General features: G+C 38.1%; 1 protein-coding gene across 5 annotated transcripts in view; it reads left to right on the top strand.

Annotated features, from left to right (window-relative positions):
- kdm4c (lysine demethylase 4C) overlaps nucleotides 1-26,840 on the top strand; it is a 398,176-nt gene that overhangs the window by 280,105 nt on the left and 91,231 nt on the right. For all 5 annotated transcript variants that reach the window (XM_062971935.1, XM_062971934.1, XM_062971936.1 and 2 more), the window contains 3 exons: nucleotides 2,442-2,627; nucleotides 3,691-3,861; nucleotides 18,190-18,309. In XM_062971935.1, the coding sequence (XP_062828005.1) occupies nucleotides 2,442-2,627; nucleotides 3,691-3,861; nucleotides 18,190-18,309 (477 nt within the window). The remainder of the gene's footprint in view (nucleotides 1-2,441; nucleotides 2,628-3,690; nucleotides 3,862-18,189; nucleotides 18,310-26,840) is intronic.

The following is a 26,840-nucleotide window of genomic DNA, read 5'->3' as shown; positions in this document are numbered from 1 at the left end:
AGAAGTTCCCGCAGCAGAAGATTGGCTGCAGGAACTCACAGCGGTGCAACAACTTTTGCTCCAGCAACTGGAACAAGCCAAGGAGGACTATAAACGTCACGCGGACAAACATCGCCAGCCGGGCCCCGAAATCAAGGTAGGAGATCGGGTTTTTCTGTCCACTCGCTTTTTGCCCTCCCATCGCCCTTGCCGGAAGTTAGATGCCCGTTTCATTGGCCCCTATCCAGTGGTGGCGCAATTAAACCCCGTGACTTTCAAACTCCAACTTCCGCGTTCAATGCGCATTCACCCAGTGTTTCACCGCTCCCTGCTCCTTCCGGCGGATGGTGTGCGGCCAGATGTAGACCGGCCGGCCCCCGTCCCTATTTTGGTGGATGGGGAGGACGAATTCGAGGTTCAGGACATTTTGGATTCTCGCTTTCACCGCCGCCGCCTGCAATATCTCATTGACTGGGTGGGTTTTGGCCCTGAGGAACGCTCTTGGGAAGACGCCTCCACAGTCCATGCTCCTGATCTAACCCGTCGCTTTCATCAGACCTATCCCGCCAAGCCACGACCTCGCGCCTCGGGGAGAGAGTCCCAGTTTGGGAGGGGGCTTGAGGAGGGGGATAGTGTGATGACCCATGGGCCTTGTAGTCCTGCTCATGACATTGTGATGCCTGATGAAGAAGAAAACTTGGGTTTTTTACCTTCCCAGTCAGAACTGGATTCTTCCCAGACAGATTCTTCCCAGCCAGATCTGGGAACCTTGCACCTGCAAGAGGGTTATGTTCCAGAAGTATGTCAAACAAACACTGAGGCTACATCTCCTGTGTTTTCTCGCCATGAGTTTTGTAAACAACAGAGAGGTTTGGAAGCGGCCTCGCGCAGGAGTGCTAGAATAATTGCTAAGAATTTAGCCAATTAAGCCTGCTTTCCATGAGAATCTTTAAGGAGTCAAACATCTGGTCTCAGAGATTAGCTTTCGTTTCTGGTTCCCAGAGAACTGCTCTCGGCGGGAAAGTTAGACTCTATATAGGTGTTTTACCCGCGGAGTAACTTTGCGGAGTCAATTCGTCAGCCTCCGGAGCGAGTTGTGTCTGGACAGCGCGCTCCGATCCAAGCCTCGTTCCTGTTCAAGCCTTGTTCTTGTTTTCAAGCCTTCGCTCCTGTTTCCCAGCCTTGTTTACCTACGGACCTTGCCTCGCCTTTCAGGACTAAACCTTGCCTTGTTTCACGGATTTTACCAAGTAATTCCACGGATCTTGTTCTTGTTCCTTGTTACCTTGTGCCACGATTCAAGCCTTGTTTTCAAGTATCAAGTTAATTCCTAGCCTTGCTCAAGTTCATGGACTAAAGGACCTTGTCATCTCCCCTCACTTTGCCTGGCAAAGTGAGTGTTTCGGTTATTGGATTACAACTTTGGACCTTAATATTTCATATTGGACATTGTTTCTTTGGACTAATTTTGACCTTTCCTGAAAGGTCTGCTTCTGGACTAACTTTTACATTTGCTTTTATTAACTTTATATATTTCCTTAATAAAGATATTAGATAGAATCTGGCCTCTGCGTATGGTTATTGGTGCTCTGTAGCCTGGGTCGTGACATATTTTCAGGAGTTCTAGCTATTGATCGTTTAGCACATTTTTGTGATAAATAAATTAGAAAACATTAAATCATATCACATATTAAATATTGTATCTTACTTCTCTGATCATGAAGAAATTAACTCATCTTTTAAAGTCACAGCACGCAACATCGGGTCTCTTCCAACTCTATGATTCTATGATTCTAACAGAGCTATTCATGCGTTCCAAGATACATTAGGTTTGCAGTAATGCATAAGAATTTGTTTTTGCTTTTGCTTTTGTTGCTAGTGTTACCAAACAGAAAATGGAAAAATATAATGTCTTTTGATACGTCATTTTGAAGCACTAACTGCATTTTCTTTTTAATTTTTACAAAACATGTTTTAAAATTGTTCACTGCTTTTAAACTGTTTTAAATTAGTGATGTTTTTAATAGGAAAACTTAATTGTCTTTGAAATCTTCAATTGCTGTTTTGTGTTGGGAGAAAAGTGGGATATTAAATAAATACATTTAATTTACTGTATACTTATAAAATGCTATATGGCTTAAAATGATCTTGATAGGCCCAAGCATTGAACTGTGCATTGATTTATACAGCTTTCAAAAATATTCTTGATATTGTTCATCAAGTTTAATTTTCTCTGGGATACATACTCTATATTAGTGAGATATATGAATAGTCAAACCAGATATGTATTCAAATGCATAGTTATGTTAGCCTGTGTCAGCATACAAAGTAATCATCTAGCACCTTTGAACTTGAAGAAAGACGTTTGTACACTTCAAACATGTTTGTTATAGAATTATGATATTTACTGAGTAGAGATATTCAAAATCAAATTAATTGGGAAAATTGTTTTATGCTTATAGAAATGTATCTTTTGTCGACAAAGAATCAAGAAAGTATCTGGTGCCTGTATCCAGTGTTCCTACGGACGTTGTCCAGCATCTTTCCATGTTACATGTGCCCATGCTGCAGGAGTACTGATGGAACCAGATGATTGGCCATATGTTGTATACATCACATGTTTCAGGCACAAGATCAGTCAAATTGTGGTAAGAATTTACCCTAATTTTTATGTTAATATCATTTCATTTTGAATGTTTAAAAGAATAAATAACACCTGACTGTCATTGCTAGACTGAAGCCAACCAATTCATACTTGCTGACCATATATACTGCGGTCTGCATCCAATTCCTACAATGTAGAAAAACTACATAGACTGAATTGAAAAATAGTAAATAATCAACCCATGTAAACCATGCATCTGTGTTCGTTTCTTAAAAATACTGATTTTGTCCGCTCCCTGCTCCAGATATTTGGGAACTATTTAGTGCTAAGGAAGTTAGACTGTGGTGCTTAAGCAACCAAGAAGAAACATGTCTGTTACAACCCTTTCCTTATTGAAGAAAGCTTCAGAAGGAGATTCAGGAGGAGAGCTGGGGAGGAGGAGGTGCTCTTGACCAGAGTGCTCTGCACCAGAGGCCAATGATTCTGGTATCCCATTCCTGTTGTAAAGATACTCTCCCCACCCCCATATTCACCAAATTGATAGTCCTGTTATTAGCTTTCATTAAATGCCTAAAGTTATATACATAACATTATATCAATTTTAGTTAACCTTTAACCTCCATAGGTCTTGCCTTGAAAAACTATTACCTAATTTTTAATGTTATTAGTGCACAAGGGCTTTTTGTGAGTTCTATTTAAATTAATGTATCTTATACAAAATAGTCTAAGTTCAGCAGTTTGTTGATACTCTACACTGGTATAACTATGCCAGCATAAGAAGGGCAGTAGAAAGGGGAAAAGATATGGATTCATCAGCCATGAAAGAAGTAAATCATTGGAGAAATAGCCAGCAGACCTGTCAATCACCCAAGTATTGAAAATAGTACAGCTGTTAGTGTCATGCATCAGTAAGATTCTGGCCAAAGCAAGATTTACACTGTGAAATTAATCATGTGCGGGAGAAAGGCGGGATAATAAATCAGGAAATAAATAAGCAAATGATCACATGTGTAGAGGTGTGCCTTGGGTGTGCAGGACCCAACAGGATAGGATAGAACGACAAACATGATATTTGAAGTAACATTTGTTTAATGTTTGTTTTTAAGAAATCAAAAGTCTTAGAAAAAGCTGTCTCAGTTGGGCAAACTGTGATAGCAAAACATAGGAATACACGATACTACAGCTGTCGAGTAAGAGAAGTCACATCACAAGTTTTCTATGAAGTCATGTTTGATGATGGGTCCTTCAGCCGAGATACCTTCCCTGAAGACATTGTGGTAAATATTTATTTTAACAAACTGATTATTAATTTTTCTTTAAAAGTTAAATAAGTAAAATTGAACTATCTCATCTGACCTTTCAGCAGGGATAATTAACTCAATATTCTGTTCATGTTTGTTATTTCTTTCTACAGAGAATTATTACTTTCTCGGGGGCTTCCCAACCTCGTTTGTTCTAATTAGTATCCACCATTTCACCAAATGAGTCAAAACCAATCTTACAAAGCCTTTTAATTAAATAAGAAATATGTTTTTAATAAAAGATATTAGAGTGGGAATTCTACATATTGTAATCTGTCTCTGAGAGGTAATATAACAAAATTCCTTGATGCATTAAAAAAAACCCTGTGTTCAAATGTGAAAGAAAAATAATGGTTTGCATGAAGGTAGTATGATTTTTAGTTTGTTTACATTTCTGATTATGTGTCTTCTGATTCTAAGCCAGAAGGGAAAACAGCATTATTTGTAGCAATTCACAACACACACTTGATTCCACTGGTCTCTTGAAGTAATATTTTATTAAGGAAGTTAATAAGCAGTTCCTATGCTTATCCAGAACATTATATAAATTTATTCTGAAATTCTGGGCATGCGTGTTATGAAACTTGTATGCATTCTGATTTTGTGGCTAGTCCCTTTGCACTTTTCTACTCCTGAGAGTGTACAATTCTGGGTTGATATTGGACTACCTGCCAAAGTTCTTCAGGCTTCATTACATCAGTCAAACATTATCAAAGTATGGCAGCAATACATTATTCTTCAGACTTCCTCCTTCTCTGTTCCTCACAACCAGAAAATGGAAAAAAAGTTTCAGAGTAATATTCAGATAATAGATTTTGAACCACTATACATCAGTCTGAAAGCCTACTACAGTGGCCCTTTGGTTTGGTTCGACTCCTCCCCCCCCCCTTTGTGGTTACCGAAATCCCATTATATACAATGGCATAGTAAAATGGCATCCCTTATATAAAATTGTGAGCAACTCAAATAGGTACTAGAAAGATCCTGAGGATCTGTGAAATAGTAGTACACCACAGCTAGGTATTCATAGACATCAAGGTAGCGTTCGGCGTACGGCAAAATCAAGGTTTGCTTTTTTATTTTTTCCCCTGAGCACTTTCAAGCCATGATTGGTTGAATCTGTAAATGCAAACCTGTTGATATGGAGGCTTGATTGTATTAACTACAGGGGTCAGGATATACGGTAGTTGCTACAAAAGATATAGCCAGAGGCGGTCCAACAATGAGGCGAATTAGGCGGTCGCCTGTGACGCAGACCATGCGGGGGCACTGTCGAGGCAGCGGCAGAAGACCCAGCCACTCGTCCATGTGGCCGCCCTCCTGCTCTCCCTCGCTGTCCGAGGACTCCTCACCTGCCCGTTGATGGGCCTGTGCTTGTGGATAGTCCTTCCAATCGACTGCGCCAAGTCCTCAGACAGCGAAGGAGAGCAGGAGGGCAGCCGCGTGGATGGGTGGCTGGGTCTTCTGCCACCGCTGCCGCTGGTATTTATCAGCAATTTGTTGGGGGGGGGCGCCAAAAGTCATTAGGGGCGCCAAAATTCAGGTCGCCTACTCCCGAAAATTACCTCGGGACGGCTCTGGATATAGTACAGTTTATTCAATCTGGGAAATATTCTCCCTGTTGATTGCTGAATTGTTATATTACTATAATTTATGTACTTTATGATATATTTTACATAATTGTACAGGTTTTTTTTACACCATCTCACAGTTTATAAATTCTGGTCACAGTATGCACTACATTTTTACATGTATTTTCTAAGTTGTTTTCCCACTTGGCCATAAGGTTTTCACCAATTGTTAGGAAGCATTGCCAACAAGGATTGGGTTGTTGTATGTTTTCCGGGCTGTATGGCCATGTTCTAGAAGTATTCTCTCTTGACGTTTCGCTGACATCTATTGCAGGCACCCTCAGAGGTTGTGAGGTACTTCACAACCTCTGAGGATGCCTGCCATAGATGTGGACGAAACGCCAGGAGAGAATACTTCTAGAACATGGCCATACAGTCCGGAAAACATACAACAACCCTGTGATTCCGGCCTTGAAAGCCTTTGACAGCACATCCAACAAGGATTGTCTCCTCGCCTATAAATTAACTGCTGTCTCCTCCCCCTACCCACTTTTTCTGCTAATTTTTATATGTTATATTTTATGGGATCACTTCTTTTTCATTTTGAATAAGTATCTAAGATAAGAAACCTATTTAGTGGTAAATGTGGTGGCCATACAGCAAAATAAAATCCTAAATCCACCAAATACCTTTAGCAGCCAGCAAGAATGCTTTTGTGTTTGTGTGTTTTTGGCTGGCCAATAAAGGTATATCTCTTTTGTGAACTTTGCATTTCATTTAATCTTAGATAAGTATCTCAGATAGCCAATTTGAAATTTTTGATGAAAGATTAACTTCTTTTGTATAAGATGCTCCAGGAGCTACCATTCAAAGGAAGAGAAAAGTTACTAGCATAGGTTTTGAAACAGCCAGGTCAGTATTTTAAAGTTTTCATTCTTGCGACAAATAGGTAGTCTTTTGTTTACTAGTTAGGATTAGCATCAAAAATATTTGGCCATTGAAGGATAAGAGTGCAATTGGCTGACGTTATGAGTTTCAAGCGGGACAGTATGCTGAATGCCTGAAGTAGCAACCAATGACTTATGACGAGAGCAGTACACACTATGACATGTGCAATCACAAATGAACACCTTCTCTGTCCCATATTAAGAAAGAGTAATTAGGATTGCCAAATTTTAAAAACAGTGATAAGGGACGGACATTATTCATAATGTACAACTTTAGAAAGTGGCTATTAAGAAAGTTGAGTTAAAGTATATTCCATTATTTCCCCCCTCCTTATCGAACCTTGTGTGTACCGCCAACCCTATGTAAATATAAATCTAGCTAAATATCAGTTTGCCTTATGAAATTGATACACCTTTAAGGTGCATGGCAGCAAAACAGTTGTTCCCTGAGAGGTGCTCTTTAGAATGAAGTCAACTGCATTTTTCAAGTCATAACCCTTTTGCCACTTTTCCAGCCTGTGCAAGACTGACTGGTTAGACATCATGCAGGGGACATGTGTAGTATATCTAATCTTGTGAGAATCCCCATATCTTTGTGATGGCAGACCAGCAGTCCACAAGATAAGAAAGAGTAAATGAGGAGGAAGAGTGGGTGCCAGGTATGCTCACATAGATGGAGTCCCTAAGATTGATATGTCTTGTGAGGCCATTGCTATATATCAGATGCTGGGGAATCTTGTCTGTAGAGTGCATCTGGTTTTCCAGAGCATATTTCAGTTACAGGATTTTGGGAATCCATAGCTACAATATAGGACAGCTTTTTGGCCCCTAAATATAGGATTTCCCATATAAATCAGGATGCCTAGCAACTCTAATAGATATGCATGTTAATCTCTGTTCTTGTTTTACATTTTTTCAGGAAGCAGAGTTGCCCTTCAAATGTTATTAGTGGAGATTATCCTGTTTCCTCTGCTAAGTCCTTACTTATAAAAGGTCTAATGCCTTTTTGGAAATGTAACACTCAAGAGTGGGGCATTTTCAAAGCCGTAAGCGAGAGATTTAGCTGTTCACCTCCCACTGGTGATAAATAAAGGCATGCAGCTAAATTCTTGCTATGACCCTTTGAAAAGCTACCCCTTTGGTTTAGGATATTATAAAACACATCATTAATGATTGAGGATGCCTTGTTTCAGGAATTTTGATATTAGACATGTGGGAATGTATTCCTTACTAGAAGAAACTGCTAATTTGTTTGCCCCTGCATCAGTGCTTGAGCTGTGGGAGAGAGGAGAAACTGCTTACCACCCAAGTTGCAGGGTGTGTGTGTGTGTGTGTGAGAGAGAGAGATTTGGAGCTAAGAAGAAATGTAATCAGGCCTGGATATGCCTCAGTGCTTCTCAGATAGTAGAGAAACAACATATAATTGTTTGAAGGAAACACCAAAGAACTTTCAGGTTCCTTAGAGAAATCTTTGTGTGTTTTCATTAGATAATATACCTGTAGCATCAGTAACTGGAGGAAATTTTTTTTCAACTGCCTTCTTAATCCGTGCAATGTGCATATCAGGTGTTAGTGCCACTGGGAAGACTTATTCTTCATGGTTTTTTTTTTTTTTTTTTTGCAAAAGCAATGTTGCTGCCTATTGAAGAAGCTATTCCTCTAATCTGTTTCCCCTGTTCGGTTAGCTCAAAAAGATAGCAAAAGCTTTATGTGTTCATGCCACTGCACAATTTCAGCTCGGTTTGCAATTGCATTGATGCAAGCAAACCACCATTTCATGTTAGTACATATTTGGTTGATTGCAATGGTTCATGGAAAGCAGCCTTTCATCCAAACTTTGTTTCTTCAATGTAAGCACACAATCCTTGACTTTGTTCTCAGTATGTATCTTAATGATTCTGTTACTGTTTGCTAAGTTTAATTTGATTAAGTAAACTGTTAAGTCAATAGAACTAATTTGTAAATGCTTCCTTTTAGGAATCTGGTTAGTATTCCATGCCAACTATCTCTAGATACAATGAAATACTGTCCATTGTTTTTTGTTAATATTCTTAAATTCTTTCAACATGAGTAATCCATAAGAAAGGTACATTTCTAAAATCTGGATACAGCATTTATGTGAATCTGGCTTTAAAGAAAGATTGGTACTTCAGCAGTTGCTGTTGCTGGATGAAGTCTGAGTCCTGTTGTAGTCTAGGCAATCGGTTCATTGCCTCATTTGCCTTAATTGTAATTTGTGTTTCCAAGACCAATTTAAAGTGTTGGGTGGGAGAAACATGGTCTGCAGGCTAGGTGCAACACCCTAATACTACTTTTGTGACCTTCATGCCTGCCCCCAGACCTGTTGAGGCCTTCTAAAAAATTGGCAAAAACGTTTGATTTCTGCTCTTAGGTAAAAATGACAGTTTTACCTTAGAGCAATGCATATGTTGATACCCAGTGCTATTACGCTTTCCCAGCTAATTCCAAGGATGCTGTTCCTGTGCTAAACTGGTGCTTACAGCTGTAGTATACTGGATGAGGGCAAACAAATTGAAGCTTAATCCAGATAAGACAGAGCTTCTCCTGATCAGTCGAAAGGCAGCTCTGGTAATAGGGATTCAGCCTGTGTTAGGTGAGGTTCCATTCCCCCTAAAAGTGCATCTTTGGGGATACTCCTGAATTCAACTCTGACCCTGGAGGTCCAGATTTCAGCACTGACTAGGACTGCTTTTACATAGTTAAATTCCACCTGTTCTTGGAGAAGTTAGATTTGAGCATGATGATACATGTCCTGGTTTTATCCTTTCGGATTACTGTAATGTGCTCTATGTGGGACTGCCTTGAAACTTCAGTTGGCTCAAGAGCTGCAGCCAAGTAGTTAACTGGGGCTAGCACATGTCTTCTTTGTTACAACTGTTGTTTTGGCTGCGTATCCATTTCCATGCTCAATTTAAAATTAAAGATTGACCTATAAAGCTCTATATGGCTTGTGTCCAGCTTATGCCATGAGCCGAGTAAAACCCCAAGATCATCTGGGAACCTCATTAATGTGTCCTACCATCTCTCCAGGCTTGGTTGGTACAAGGGAGAAGACCTTCTCAGAAGCTGCTTCCAAACTTTGGAACTTTCTTCCCAGACAGGCCGAGATAATCTCATATTTGCTCTCCTTCCAGTAGCAGATTACAACATTTTTGTGCTGTTACTGACAAAGTTTGTACTTTTGAAGCTATGTGGTGCTGTTATTAAATAAATTTGGTTTGAAGGGAGGTAAAGTTAATGCTTTTTAATATATTTAATGTTTACTGTTTTAACTTTAAAAGTGTTGAATTGGCTTTTCAAACTTATACTTACAGTTTTATTGACTTTGGTGTCTAACTTGTATTGTTTAAATACAGGGTGTTTTTTTTAAAAAGAACTCCCTATTCACCATTTAATTTAAATGGTGAATAGGGAGTTCTTTTCCAAACACCCTGTATATTGTTGGTTGCCTTGATTCCCAGTATCTGGGAGAAAGGTGGGATATAAATGAACATAGCAACAGCAACTACAGTATTCTGTTTTCAGAATTCCAACATGATTTATTCCAAATGTCCTTGTAGTCAGCACATGTTCATGTTCTGTGTGATTTCTGAAATATTCACCATATTTGTATGCATTCCTATTGTTCTGTAGAAAGTATCACTCCTCAATTAAAAACCTATAAGCTGCAGATATCATAAGCAATTATTTAAAATTGCTATATGAGCCATTCTATCAAATCTAATAAATTTTGACACGGCTACTGATTCTTTCTTTCCATCCTTCCCTCCATCCATCCATCCATCCATATATCCATCCTAAAGTGGATGCTTCCTTATAAAAGAACCACAAACATGAATAGAAATATAATGCACCCCCCCCCCTTTGATACAGAAAGCCCAAACACAGAATTATGCTGACACTAATGTAACTACATCCTTTTAGTAGAGGACCTGAGAGAGCCTTCAGTAAAATGAGAATAGTGTCGATTAAACCCTATCATTCAGTGCTTTAAATTCATCACCAGCCATGAAAAAGGAAGTGGGCCATTTAGAAATGTGACAGCAAAAATACATCACACAGAAGTTTTTCTAAAGACTACTTTTGCTTTTACAAATGCACCTATATTTCACAAAATATCAAAATTACCATCTTTGGCTTTCTTTGTAATGGGGTTGGGTATATTTTGTGACTGTGCATTTGAACAAAAAGATGTCAATATAATAACATGACTACTTGCGATGCTATTTAAAAATAAAAGTTCCCCCACCCCTATATACGCCTTTCTTGTAGATTACAGAATAGAACATGTGTATCCTATGACTGTCCTATATAAAATGTTTGTGAATATAAGCTTTACAGCAGTAATTCAACATTATGACAGGGCTAATTTGATATTTTATGAGAGAATTACATGAATTAAACAAAGACTTCTCTGAGCCGAGCCACTCATAGAAGAAGCTACCAATCGAATATCAGAATGAGTTACTCTGCTTTTGTCTTTCAAGAAAAGAAAATGTTGTTAGAGTGTGAAATGTGTCCCAGTGTTTTACGCAGGAAGAAAGGATGTGTCAACAAGCAGAAGACTGGAATTAAAATGTTATAAACACATTGTAAGGAATGCATTAAATAACTTTGATTCTGAAAGTATTTAATTTATTATTTCTTAACATTTGCCTACCAAAACTATTTTGTATCTTCTGTTTTGAAATTATAAGGAAACATGAAAGGAAATTTTCATTTACTTCTATTCCTATCTTGCAAGTGTTGTATTTTTGTAATACAAATGATTGATGTGATACCAACAGAAACATGGCAGCAATTGTTACAAGAGGTTAATTCAATCCTCTGATTACACTATGTTGGGTATGATTCCTATGCGGGGAGGAAATATGAAAAAAAGGGTGTGGGGGAGAGAGAAACTTGGATCCCCCGTGTCTTATTTTTTAAAGAAAATATGCTTTTCCATTATTTTATTTCAAGGTGGTCTTATCTTTAACCCACATGCACCAGATCTAACATCAAATAAGGACTAAAAAGCCAATAATAAGATTGTTACCCGGGAATGGTGGGAGTCCAGAATATCTGGGAACTATCAGCTTGGAATGATGTCCTCAAGCCCGATATCTCATCTTACATTCAGTTCTGTTTATCACTCATTTGGTTGTCTCAGTGTTCTATCCTCAGCAACACATACATTTCACTCAGCCTTTAATGCCTTGCTTGTTAAAGTTTAATAAAGAGTGGCTTATTTTAGTTAAAATACTAGAAGCAATAGGTGGGTTTTTCTAACAATATGAAGGGAGCAGTTACCATTTCCTGCTCACTTCCTGATTTTTAATAAGGTCTCTTTAAGATTTAAAATGACACAAGAAAACCAAAATATTGGTGAAAGTCTCCCAATACCTGTTAGAAGGCACATGGAGCCAAAAAAAGAAAAGAATTTGCTAGTTTTGGGTAGGTAAAAGGTAAAGGTTTTCCCCTGACGTTAAGTCCAGTCGTGAATGACTCGGGGTTGGTGCTCATCTCCATTTCTAAGCCGAAGAGCCGGCGTTGTCCATAGACACCTCCAAGGTCATGTGGCCAGCATGACTGCATGGAGCGCCGTTACCTTCCCGACAGAGTAGTACCTATTGATCTACTCACATTTGCATGTTTTCGAACTGCTAGGTTGGCAGAAGCTGGGGCTAACAGCGGGCGCTCATTCCGCTCCCGGGATTTGAACCTGGGACCTTTCGATCTGCAAGTTCAGCAGCTCAGCGCTTTAACACACTGCGCCACCACCAGGGGCCCAGTTTTGAGTAGTGGGTGTCATAAAAACTGCTCTGGAGGTCACATGTGGGCAATGGCCCCACTTTGTACACCCCTGTTCTAGAGTATAATGCTATGCGAATAATGCACTAAAGAATTGCAAAGAGGATCACTGCAGCACATCCCATGAAATAAAATATATTTTACAGTAATGTAAATCAGAAATTAGCCCAGAATGTAATCACTAGAAAGGAGAAGTTGTAGATGAAAATACACTTCCATGTACCCCAAGAAAGACTTCAGACTCTTTTTATACAGGCTCATGGGGGGAGCTGCCCTTTGACTCAAAATCCTCCCTGAAAGGGCCACAAAATATTATATAATTGTTGTATTTTAATGTATACATAATATACACTAGAAACCAGTCCAGAATATAAGTTAAGTAGTACAGTAGCAGAAGTTACAGAACAGTCACAATGCATGTCTACTCGCTAGAAAGAGTCAAGAACACTTTCCATCCATACTGACCAAGGAGGGAGGGGGTTTTCTGAAAGGGTCTTGATTACTTGAGGACTAAGGTCCAAATTACTCTGTTTCACCCACATTTCCTTCTTTGCTAAATGTGCTTGCGCTGCACAAGTGCAACTGTCTGACCTGGACTACAAGCACTCTCCTCTCTCCGTATTGACTTCTCAAAGAAATTACACAAATTAGTCTGTGTAACAACAGAGACATTTCTGCCATTGTATTTACTCTCTTGAACCAGCATGCCTTCCCATTTTGCTGAATGTAAGAGAGGGAGAGGCAACCACCCTAATGAGTTCTGACAACCTAATTCAGTAAAGTATATTTTAACATTAGTGTCAATTGGAGAGTCTCAATAGTTAGGTGATGTTACTATCAAATTTCTCAACAAACAAATTCCAGATTGTAGTTCTGCAAGTAGATTAGAGAATGAAACTCCTGTTTAATTCCTTGAAGGACCCCAAAATATATAATATACAGTATTTCAGAAAGGCCTTTCGACCAATAAACAGCATGCCCACCCACCCTTATTGTCCTACAGGCAGCAGTCCTGCCAATCTGCTATTGAACTAGGTGTTTCAAAAATCAGCCATTTGAGCAATTTGAATCATAGTTATATTTGTTCAGTTCTCTCAAGCTACATGTCGTCTTTTCTTACGAGATGAGTAGATAAATTACATTTGTAACTTCCATGCTTATATGTTTCTAGGATAATCTTGTCAATTACAGAGTTATTAATACTGATTACAGTAGTCATATTCCATATGAAAACCAGAACTTTGTAAGCATAACTGTGAAAGCTTAATCACTCACACCCAAATTCCAAGCTAATGCACAGTAAACTAACTTAAGCTGAATGGACAGCTTGCATTTAGTGCATTAAATGTATGGACTTGTTGACATTTCAGTACAATCCTGAGGGATCCTGTTCCTACCTGAAGGAGCTCCAGTTCAGTCACCTTTACAGCTTTGCTACAGGAGCCCTTCTTTCCCCTTAGATTTTAAATTGCATGAGCTGAATATTTGTGACAGTTCCCTCCTTCTCTTTATCTTTTACTTAATAATGAACTCTTGACAAAACTATCATTAGACAATTTATGTTACTTGTCTGAGATGCCCATTGTAGAGAAAAGTTTCATGCAATCACATTTTTGTATAAAAATATAGGGAAAGTATTATTTCTTAGAATTATTCAAATAGGGACAAGTGAGGAACCATGTGTGCAATAAGCTTTACGTACTGGTATAGTAACTTCCATATTTTGATTTTTAACAGCTTATTTGGATTTGTTTTCTTTGTGACAAAAATTTTCTGTTAGAAAACTGTGAAAATATATCAGATAACAATTCTACTCTTCAGATATCTGTAGCCATGTTTGGGGGGGGGGGGGGGAATGCTGTCCAGAATTAAAATACAGCATGCTTTATAAGTGTTGCTTAGGATATGAAAGGGTGTTTTTGTTTGTTTTGTTTTGGTCAAGAATGCCTTCAGCAGCACTGGAAATGAGAAGGGGAAACCAAGGTTATTGTTAAAAAGAAATGTTAATTTATTCCAAGCCTGGTGCATGTTGAAACACCCTATAGCAACATTCAAAACTAAATAGCTCTGTTACATGTAATTTTCCCTGTGTACCAATGTCTTTTGGATGCAAGAACAGAGAAGGAGACTTCTGCTAGTGATACCATCACCAGACCACGTGAATGGGAACGAGGAGAAAGAAAGGAAATCTTTTCAAAAGTCAGCCAGATGATCACATTGACCTCAATCCCAAGACCTCAACATTCACAGTCTAAACTAGGAGTTTAATGGACTTTACTGTGCTATTCATTTCCCATTTAATTGCCTGTTCATCCGTTTGTGGGAATCCTTTAGGATATTTTAAATATACCATTCTTAATAATGTGATGTTTGCAAATTTGACTTCTTCATTGTTTACTCAAGACCCAAGTCATGAATAACTAAAGACTTCACTTGACCTTAATCTGAAGATACAAATATGGAGGTTTAACAGCACTGGCTAAAAACAAATTGATTATGAAAACACCCCTGCTTATTTTCTTCCATTGTAAAACTTGGTGAGCGTGGGAAAATTAGAAATCATTCTTTTCTGACTAAAGTGAACGTGTTTCAGAGAGACCGCCAATTGTGCAACTATACTATGCCGAATGGCTGAATTTATTGGATTTAGGCACAGGTTTCAATGATTTTGAGATTATTTTCATCCCCTCCCAATCTGGGAATTTCAGGGTCCTAACATAATACAAAGACCTATTGTTCCGTAGGTCTTACTTTCTCCACTCCTGCTTTAACTGAACAGTGTGATGCAAATAAATAATTGACATTCTCAAGCAATTTTGTAAATGCTGTAGTAGCGGACAACAGGAAGCAGTGCAGCAATCTGTAGGATCAAAGTAAGATTGGCATAGAGGATGAAGTAGGAGAGACTCATAGATGACTACCAATGTTTCATAGTGTTATTTCTGTGCCCAGTAAGGTAAGAAAACAGGGAGTGGACATAATTTGAGAGCAACTGACAAAGTAGAGAGAAGAGATGCTAAGGAGCAGTTCTACCCTCTGAACCAAAGAGAGAATGAAGGATATGTGGAGAGCAAAGAGTGCTTGATGATTTTCTTTCCTCCATCTCAGGCCATAGGAAACCATAGGTATCTGGAATCAAAACTGGGTAGGAAATGAAAATGGAAAAAGAGAAAATTCTACATAGCAATGTCATGAGAGATCACTTGAAATCCTACTGCATAAATGAGGGATATTAGAAATGGTTCATCATGCAATATCAAATTAGGTACTGAGCCTGCAGTCCATTCCTCATTTATAGAAAGTTATTCTGCTGGAGCCAAAATACTACCCTGGAGGAACAGGATTACGAACTCAATGATTATACACATTTTCCAGGATTTTTCTCCTGAGGGAATATCACAGTACTAGTTTTTAAATGCAGTATTTTATCATATAACCCAGGGTGGAAACCAAACCTCCCTCCCTCCCCCAAGTGTCTATCCTCCTCTCTAATTGCTAGTGCAAAAGAAACCCTGTTCTCTTTCCAGCCAAAACTGTATGGATACAAAACAATTCTGGTTCAGTTCTACCAGAATAGCAGACTCTGGGTAGCTCTCTTCCAAACTATCATATCAACCTTCCCATCTAGTTTAGTGCCCCAATGCGCGGAGCAGCTTGTAAAAATGAGTTTAGCAATCATCTGCAAAAAAAGATTTCTAATCTTATCAAGATGAGAATTGATTTTTTTGTCATCTTGATATAAGAAGCCTCACCACATGCACATACAATAGTGACAGTGGGATTGAAGGTACAGCTGTTTGGGCAAGATTGTTACTTCTAGGAAACCTGTGGCTGCATCCATATACACAGCATTACTATTACGAGCATCTAGGGATCTTTTCAAGGCATACACATACTTTAGGCTTGCTTGCATGTCCCACTAGAGGGAGCTAGGTTTTAATATATGCACAGAATTTGGGCAGGATTATAAAAGCTTCAAGAACGATTAACAAATGCTGTTTCTATGAAAGCTGTTTTCCAGCAGTCTGAACAAAGTGACATTTCCCCACTGAGATTGATGTCATTTTATGGCAATACTTGTATATCATCCTGCAGCACTTAAATGTAAATATTTCATTCCTGTGTTTCATTGCCCTGTTGTGCATGTATGTCTTCTCTCTGCATTACAAGAATACAGGGTTGTTAGTGAAAGCAGTGGGTTAGTGACTATGGTCTTCCTTTGTTTTAACTGGGAAAAACATTCCTATTTTTCACCAACTGCCAAAAACGGAAGCATGGACACATCTGTGCTATTATTTCCTTCTAACATGCACTGATATTTTTGTGTTCTTTTTATTGCCATTTTGAAATTCTGCTAATAGCACTCTGGTGCATTAATTTAAGTATGGGTGTGCTATATTAAGATGTTATGTTGTGAATTCGGCCATATATAATATATAATGGCCGAATTCACTACCAGACTAAATTAAAAGTGGGTTAATGTATACCTCTGTGTAATAGACACTAGAAAATACTACCTGCCACCATATCTTTGTTTAGTTTTTTGCTTATGAACCACTCAATTCCTCTGTTTTTCTGCTTAGCTGTTTATATTCTGCCATTTGTTCAAAGATGGGAGGGGCAATCTATTGCTGGTGAATATGCAGCTCCATTATCTATATTGAAATAATGTTGCCATAACGTATATTGAGAAGGCTTATGGTAAAATCTTCCCATGTTGAGTATCACTACTCATAATCAACTACACACTTAATGTTTAGGTACCACAGTAGGTTTGTGTCCTGACCTCAATCCCATCACCAATCATGTTCCTATTACTCAAAGTCTGGGCATCACTCCATATATATCATAACTCTATAGTCTACAGAAATGAACTATAGAGTTATGATATATTGAATGTATCACTCTTTAAGTACTCTTTGTTGTTTTATAGTAGTATGTGCATATTTAGTAAATGTCTATTATTTACTTATTCTTTTCTTAATTTACTGTTCTACAAATATTATATTTGCAAATATTGTATTTATTATTGCCTTTCATCCCAATTTTCTAACTATTCCAGGATAAAGCTTTAACCATTGAAAATATTTCATCAGCTATGGAAAAATCTGGTCTGAAGACCACAGAACAATATTTTATTTCAATCCAAGTCTACAGCAGATGTTGCAAGACAAGGCATCAATAGCTAACCCATATTACTTTGGGACCCAAAAGAGTTTTAATGGGATTTGTTATGACTCTCATTCCTGAAATAATTATACACTTTTAAAAAAATGTACTACAGAGAGAGATTAATAATTTGTTCAATCATAGAATAAAATATTACTCCTTGCATATATCTCTCTATCCGAAGAATCATCATTATCTACATGGCACCAGGGAGCCAAGTTTCCCATACTACTTATGAAGAAGCTGAAATAGTTTTATTGTGTTGAAGTTTCACTCCACAGGGTAGTAGTTCAAAATATATTTCAATAAATTATCTTTTTTTAAAAGATATAAGGATAGAAAACACAAATATTTAATTAAAATCAAATGTATGTGAGTGTTCACTTGTGAGAAAACAAGTGTTCTTTACAATCATGTGACATGCATTGATAAATTCTATTATTGAGGTACTTATAGGAATCTGATCTTACCCATTTTCTGAGGGATCATTTAGCACCTTTGAGCCCGAGAGAAAGAAATTGGTACTATACGTTTTCATAGATGTAGGTCTGCTTCTGCAGAAATGTATGCTATCAACTTCTTTCTCCCAGTGTACAAGATCTCTTTGCATAATGATCTGGACTAACACAGTTATGTCTTTGAATTTTACCCATGTTCTGTTAGGAATGGGGTTTTTTTTTTAGGGGCAGGGAGTGGGAATGTCTTTTCATGATCAACATGTACAGCAGAACTATTTCTTGGTAGTTTCAGATGTTATTCCTCTATTGACTAAGATATTTCCATTTGTTTTTGTTTTTAAATAGAGCAGAGATTGCCTGAAGCTTGGCCCACCTGCAGAGGGAGAGGTTGTTCAAGTGAAATGGCCGGATGGAAAACTTTATGGTGCAAAATATCTTGGAACCAACATAGCTTACATGTATTGTGTAAGTTTAATTTAGAAACATTTATTCTCTCTTCTATGTTCATTATATGCCAAGGATAATATGTGCTAATTGCAAAAATCTTTACCAAGAATATTTGGCTAAATTCTATGCCAGGAGCAGTTGAACCAACTTTTTCTGTCTTCCAGAAGATGGACCGAAAAGTAGTTGAACAGACTGCCTTTAGAGGTGATGGCATCATTCTTGCTAAATTTAATTAAGCCGAGGCTGCACAATAACTTCCTAGATGTTATCTGTATCTAACCTTGCAGATCCTGCAAGACTAGATACAGAGGGATTGAGCTAGATACAATGCTGGAATTTTTAAAACTAGCATTGTATGTTGTTCAAAACTATTTCATTAACTACATGTAATTCTAGATGTTTGTATGTGGTAGACAGTATTTCCCAACTTCACCTCTGCCTTGGACAACAGACGTCTATGCTTCATCAGTCAGGAGGGAAATTATTTGGCCATGCAGATAATATCTAAGCCGTAAGCCTGATTTACTTAATGTGAACTCAGGTCTGTATTTGGGTTACAGTTCTGAACCAATGTTGTATCCACACTGAATGTACCAAATCCTATGGTTTCAGACTTTATAGCCTAATGGTATCTGAATATATTCAAAATCAGGCAATTTTTTTTTCTGTAGGCCTTCTCCATTATAAGGTTTGTACATCTTTTCTGATATTTATCTTCTGAACTTTTTCCTGTCTTAGCATATTTTACATTCTGAACAGTGGCTGGTTTTTCTGGAAGGAAAACCAGAATATTCAGACACCAGACTAGACTGATCACAGCTTAGACACAAACTATGTGATAAGTACAAATCTGTAAAGGTAACCCATAATTGCTTTAGAACTAAAAAAAATTGCTCCTGAAGGGGGGAATCAAAAATTAAAAAGTAGCAGTAGAACATTCATTCATGTTTCTACTGTTTTTCTGCTCCATCCTTCTGCTAGCTTACCTCACTTTGTAGGGGCCCAAATCCATGATCTTCATTTATGTATGTTTAAAGCCATGTGTGTGTTTTTATTTTTAAGTTGCCTGTCAATTTGTAGCAATCTGTTAATTCCAGGGGGTTTTCTTAGGCAAGGAATACTCAGAGGCGATTTTTTTTTATTTCCCATTAGTGTGGCGACATCTAGGACTAGGTTTCGTTCCCCCTTGCTGCTTCTTTAAGGCTTTCTTTCTTCTTACTTTTGGGTTTTTGTACTACTTACCTAGTTCTGTCTATAATATTTGGGCCATTATTTCCAGCTTGTGATGAACTCCTGCCTCCAAAGATACTGTCTGCATCCCCCATATGACAGTCTTTAAGCAGTCTTGGTCAAGTTTGTGAGACTACTAGCAAAAACGGTTCTCGTAATTGCTATAAGTTCAACTCATCCCTTGCCAGACATCCATATTCATGATACCACACACCATGTGCTTAGTGAAAACCTTGGACTATATACAGTAGAACAACAGAGCACTAATGAGCACACAAGCACACTTCCACTTTGCTCATACAAATCACCATCCTTAACCCAATAGACACATCTGAGTAGTTTAGGTAAATTTATAAAGCAGCATAGAATATAGTTACCACATATATTTGTATATAAGCCCACCTCATGAAAAAGCTCATCAAAACATTATTAAACATATATTCAGTACATAAGCTAGTGAGTTTCTTTCCAGCTCACATGAAAAACAGCCGTAACCCAATAGAGTTTCCATATAGGCTCCCCAGGGCTGGAAATGTTTAACCCAACCAAGACATAAGTTCCCCTTATGCTGTCTCTTCCACACACCCATGTAAAACATCTCTATTGGCCTTCTTTGTAGCTGAGCGCCTGTTTGCCAAGCTCCAGGAACTAAGGCTGCAGTGCCACTTACTTCACTTAGTGTTCCATTATCCGGGTGGAGGCCACAAGGGGGCACTAGACAGAGAAGGATAGGCCATTTGGAACGGTCTCCATGATCTGCTAGGGAGGGTGATCAGTAAGCGACTTACCTCTCCCTTTTGCAAAATCTCTGGTGATGTAGCCTGTAGGTCAGTGGTTCTCAACCTGAGGTCCCCAGGTGTTTTTGGCCTTCAACTCCCAGAAATCCTAACAGCTGGTAAACTGGCTGGGATTTCTGGGAGTTGTAGGCCAAAAACATCTGGGAACCCCAGGTTGAGAACCACTGCTGTAGGTGGACAATGTTTATGATAGAGAACTCATCTCAGCTGAGCCAAGTATTGCACTACAAAGGAACGTAGCTGAGTGACTGCTCAGTATTCAGTATCAAGGAATGAAAAATCAAGGGTTTTTCATTCCTTGTAGAGGCCTGGTTAACCACATGAAAGCACTAGGACCCTTAGCCATTGTGTCCCAATAGCACTACATGTCTGCCTGAAGCAACAAGAAAAGTCGAAGCAGGGAAGATAAAATTATACAATTCTTATTATTTTTGTTGATTATATACTCTAGGGAGCAGGGAGTAAACCTTGTTAGTATCAGCATTTAACTATATTTCATGGTGTTAATACTTCATTAGAAAAATGTATGTATACTTTTAGGACAGTGAATCTATTGGAAAACATATTTCCTCTTGCTGCCATGTTCTTAAGTTGCCCTTGAACAAATGTGAATTAATGAAGACCTGGTCCTTTTCTCTTAAACATGATCCTCCCTAGTTATAAAATTACAGTTGGTGGAGTAAATACCTCACAATGGTATTTCTAATCTTGTGTTATATAGGGGTAAATATTCCTGAATTGTCTAGTGCAGCTGCTGTGTGTTTCACGCAAGGAGTCTAACATATTCATTTTGTAAAGGACAACACAGAAGCCCGAGTATACATCAGCAGATGGCAAATGAAATGTTGGTGCAAGGTCATTCCGGGAGATAATAAGATGAGATTGTGTAATGTTAACCATTGTTCTTGACAACAGTCTGCATTAAAGGCAGTTTTCCACATTAAGCATGCCTTTTATATCAGGAATAAACTTACTTTCTATTTGTAAGAGCAACAGTCAACCAAAAGAGATTAAGTACCCTTTCTAAGGTTACTTGAAAGATACAGTTATATGTTTCCTGTTATTGTAGATCCCGTCTTATAATTATAATCAAATCATACAAAAATTTCTAAAAGCAGTGGGAAGATAGGATACGTAAACCACAAAATGCCTGTATAATATAAATACTGTAAATAAATAAATAAATAAATATTCCATTTCTATGTAGAAGAAGACAAGAGATCCCTAAATAGAAGAAATCGTTTATGTAACTTATGGTGCCTTATGGTACCTTCACATGACTGGAACATACCTGCAGTTCAACTGCTAATAAGCCCCTATAGCCCTTTCTCCCTTGGCAGGGCCTGAGTTGCACTGGAGGAAGACAGGATGGAAAAGAGTGTTTAATTGTTGATGTGCCAATTGTGTGAAACATCTCTTTGACTGTTTTTAACAAGCTTAGTATTTCTGGGATGCACAGGAAAAGCAGTGGGGAGACGTTTCATAGTAAAGATAATTGTCAGGAATAGGTTTACACCCAGTCTTCTTGATGCAGCTATCCTCACTCAGAGATCTCTCAAAAATCCTTCCCGGGGAAAGGAAGTTGTGGCATTGTTGTACATACCTGCTGTTTAACATACCATTTGTTCCTCATAATCGTCTGCCTATTGCCTATTGCTAACTAGCTAAGATCTTTGCAGCAAGTCTAGTTATGTGTATTCAGTTCTTTGAGTCTATTTTTAGTTGCTGGAGTAGTACTAAGATGGGAAATCTTAATGTGATATTCTAGCATTGTGGGCCCTAAGATACAAGCATCTTTGCAGCAACTCTAGTTATGTGTATTCAGTTCTTCTTTGAGTCTATTTTTAGTTGCTGGAGTAGTACTAAGATGGGAAATCTTAATGTGATATTCTAGCATTGTGGGCCAAAGGATATTTTTGGTTCTTTATGTGAACAAAAAAAAATGGTTTACACATTTGGGTAAATTCATAAAGCAGCATGGAATATAGTTACTATATTTATACTTGTATATAAGTCCACCTCAACTTGTCAAGGACAAGTTTTGGAGCCTTAATTATGGATTTTGATATGATCTGTGAATAAGTCAGGGGTTATTCTATAGAGAAGGGAAAACACCAATTCCACCTTGGGGCTAGCTGTACCTGGCTGCCACCTCCATTTTTCTCACCTAGGCATTCAAAAAGACCATAAGTGGTGCCATATTGGAGAGGGTAAAGGGATCAGTGCATCTTTTAGGTTCTCCGGGGATGGACTACGGTTTCATTATTACCATTCTACTCAGAGAAGAGGATTGTTCTCTTTTGGTAAACATTAAGGTACAGTACTTATAGTGGCCCAACCCATATTTTTTGGGTAATTTTTTTGACTCAAATGTCTAAGTTTATACATCAGAATATAATATATTTCATGATATGAAATAAGGATCTGCTTCTGCTGATATTGTATAATAATAATAATAATAATAATAATAATAATAATAATAATAATAATAATAATGGAAACAATAGACATTGACAAAATTACGATCTGCCAACTGCAAAAGGCCACCCTACTGGGATCTACGCGCATCATCAAAAAATACATCACACAGTCCTAGACACTTGGGAAGTGTTCGACTTGTGATTTTGTGATACGAAATCCAGCATATCTATCTTGTTTGCTGTGTCATACAATATAATAAAAATTCTATTTGTTACCTGCCCCTCCTCTTGGCTCGCGGCGGGTACAACATGATCTAAACAAACAGATAAAATATAATAACATTATATATAGGTTCACTTTAATCATTTTCGGATGTAGTGGTAAATATGTGCAAAATTAGAAATATATTTCCAAGGGAAAAATATGGGGCTTAAACCTTCAGTGTCTTACAGTGTTGGTTTTGTGTTCCTTTTTAATATGCATGTGTGCGCTTACGAAGATGACTAAATTACCCGTGTACCTAATCAAATGCTTTCCAGCAATTCCAATTAAACTACTAATTTATGATGTCCTAATGCAAGAAAATCACATGGAGAGAACTAAATAGCAAATGTTTCTGACATAATATTGCAGTAGTGTTTTTTGTTATTATGTGTGCAGATCTCTTGGGGCTGATATAAATTAATATGGACAGTTATTGACAGACATACTTGTCTACAGTTTGCCAACTGAAGCCTGGTTCAGATTTTGACTCATTAGAGGTAATCTACTGATACTAAGCATGATAACCCCCTATTGAATACTTTGAAGGAACCATTCCTTGTTATTAGATCGCAACAATTTGGAATAGTTTCCAGCCCAAAATAAAATTTGATTTTCAGTTAACAGGGATGGCAAAAGCATCACTGGATGCTTAGTGGAACAGCTGAAATGCATAACCTGGACTGTTTTTGGCTAATTAGGGTTTTTAAAGTAAAGATTTCACTAACTTTTAAAAGAGAAGTTTATCTTCCACATTAAGAAAGCTAGGAAATGTAACAGTGCTAAAGAAGGAAAGAATTAAAAGTTTTTAATGTCAGGAGTGCCTTGAGAAACTGCAAGTCACTTCTGGTGTGAGAGAATTGGCCGTCTGCAAGGTCGTTGCCCAGGGAATGCCTGGATGTTTTGATGTTTTTACCATCCTTGTGGGAGGCTTCTCTCATGTCCCCGCATGGAGCTGGAGCTAATAGAGGGAGCTCATCTGCGCTCTCCCCGGGTTGGATTCGAACCTGGCAGCCTTTAGGTCAGCAACCCAACCTTCAAGTCACAAGGCTTTAACTCACTGCGCCATCGGGGGTTCCTTTTTATATAATGAGGTTCTGGGTTTTATTATTTTATTCACTATTTTACTATCAACTCAAGATCCTTGTGGGATCTTAAAGACTTAACATAATTTATGGCATACTTTTTTGGTCTTCAAGAGCTTTTACCTTCATAAATGTGTATAAAGCAGCATAAACTTTTCTGTTTGACTGCACCAGATTAAAACATCTTGCTGATCTGTAAACGTTTCCTATTTGTTTTATTTTATTCACATTCCACCTTAAGTCCCCAGGGGGAGAAAGGTGGGGTAGAAATAGTTAATATACTATAAATAATAATAATATAAATAATAAGTAAATAATGTTTCTCCCTATATGGAACCTAAAGCAGCATACATTATTACTTAAAACAAAATTCATTTAAATTCCTTTATACACTGTGTTCATGCCAAATAAAGATGTATGACATGGTATGTAAGTGGTTGTGGCTTTAATAGTGTAAGCATGATAGGGAATTACAAGCTAAGTAAGCTGGATCTCTTCACATGGGGCTAAAATTGGCAGCATGCACCAGCTCTGCCCTCCTTCATCCATGGAGCAGGCTGGATCCCATCAGATGATGCCAGCACAGCTCTGTGGGCAAAGGAGGGCCGAGCCTGTGCCTGCTGCCACCAGGGCAACATGGGAAGGCTCCCGTGTTGCTATAAAATCAGTGGGGGAAATGTGTTGTCGAAGGCCTTCATGGCTGGAATCACTGGGTTATTGTGAGTCTTCCGGGCTGTATGGCCATGTTCTAGAAGCATTATCTCCTGACGTTTCGCCCACATCTATGGCAGGCATCCTTAGAGGTTAAGAGGTTTGGAGAGAATGCTTCTAGAGCGCCATACAGCCTGGAAGACTCACAACAACCCAGTGGGGGGAAACTGTGCACTCCACGTGTGCTCTATGATTCCCCATGCCCCCTGACAAAGTGGAGTGACACAGGTGACTGTGTGGCAGAGATGTACGTACACCAAATGTTGCACACAGATACAGGCATAATATACCCAGACCCAGGTAGCTGATACCTCCCAGAACTTGGCAATTCTAAAGACGATAGTATGACTTGCATGCATAGATCCCTAAAGTTGTTGACCAAGTCAAGGTAGAGGAAACAGCATCGTCCCAATCTTCCTTCACACATAGCCTCTAGATGGTTGGGTTCATGTTTATTCATATACTCATATATAATTTGTTCATGGTTTTAAATGAATTATACATGTCATGGATATATTGGGAGCTTTGACTATTGTTAATGAATTTGATCAGAAACACAGAATATGTATATATTAACAGGTATCTGGCAGTTGAAAGGCAGTGTCAAAAAGTAATTTACAACTTCTGGAAGCCACATCCAGCACAGCAGCAGCAGAGTAATTTAGCATTCCCCACACCTAGCTGCATTCTCTTTCTCATTTTCTGCTAAAGGGGTTCATACTGGATTAGATCTAAACCTAAGCATGATAAAGCTTTTCATCTTCTGAACAGACTATTTTAAAGAAGTTCCATCAGATTCAATATAATTCTGTTAACTGGCATTTCCTTTAGTATCAGTCATAGCTTCTTCCTTTTGGCATAAGTCTTGCACAACCTTGAAAACAGAAAGATTAGTTCATATCACTTTGAAAATTAGAGGAAAATATATCAGGCCACTCCGACATGTGGCATAATGATTTGTGTACATTGGCATTTTTAATAAAATCTGTCCACCTGTCCTGCAAGGTGAAGCAAGTTCAGATATGTTTCCTTGCCCAGGGAACTGAGGCCACCACTCAAAATAATATTAAATGGCATTTCTATACAATCAGAGAGAAGCTGTATGTTTGGAGGGAGATACTGTCTGTTTTAGGAAAGAGATCCTAGACTAGAGGATCTTGGGCCACATGGAGGGTTTTATATGGGGAAGAAGCTGAGGTTTGGTATTTTGATAGCTTGTTTAACATACCTAATTTGATGGGGGAGTATAGATGCTCTTCTTAAAGTTTGGAGCTTAATAATAATAATAAGACTTTACTTGTATTCTGCCCTATCTTACCTAGGGGAGTCAGGGTGGATTCCAACAAACTAAGAAACAGGGAAGCAAACATTTAATGCCTCAAGACAAGCAGAAATATGAATACATTAACCACCTACCCAGTCCCAAAACATCATATATATTTCTTCCTTTGTTGCATTTATGCTTTCAAAACTATATCATCTTTCCATGGGTTCAAGCAGGTTGTCTCAAGGTATCAAAAGTTTCCAATTTTCTTTATTGTGTTTGTCCCGACATATTCATGGGTTTGTATCTAGGCCTCTCTTGAAACATGCTGGGTTTTCCTTCCTCCTTTGTATTCTTCCCCTCTGATTTTATGTCACAGTCAGTCTAATGCTACATTTCAAAAATTGTTTTTCACCAATTTCCAGTAACATTTCAGAAGTTATTTCAGAAGTTATTGTCAAAATGCCAAAGGAAATTCATAATATTACACCATCAAAGCATCAAAATCATTTTTTTCACTAACAACCATCTTTTCTTTGCTTGGTCTTTATTCAATTTGTGTTGTGGAAACAATAACTTTAAAAGTAGACTTTTCCTCATTCAAAATTCTTGGGACGAGAAGTACTTTGGATTTTGGATTTTTCTAAAAAGAAAATTCATTTATGCTTCATTTATATCTTATGTACATTGCCTGAAGGTGATTTTATGTATAATATTTTTCATAATTTCATGCACGAAACAAAGTTTACATTGAACCATCAGGAAAAATGCTATCCCTAT

This window comes from Anolis carolinensis, chromosome 2, assembly GCF_035594765.1.
Source record: "Anolis carolinensis isolate JA03-04 chromosome 2, rAnoCar3.1.pri, whole genome shotgun sequence".
Classification (NCBI taxonomy): Eukaryota; Metazoa; Chordata; class Lepidosauria; order Squamata; family Dactyloidae; genus Anolis; species Anolis carolinensis.
The sequence above is the reverse complement of the archived record's forward strand: the minus strand, read 5'-3'. Positions and strand labels throughout refer to the sequence as shown.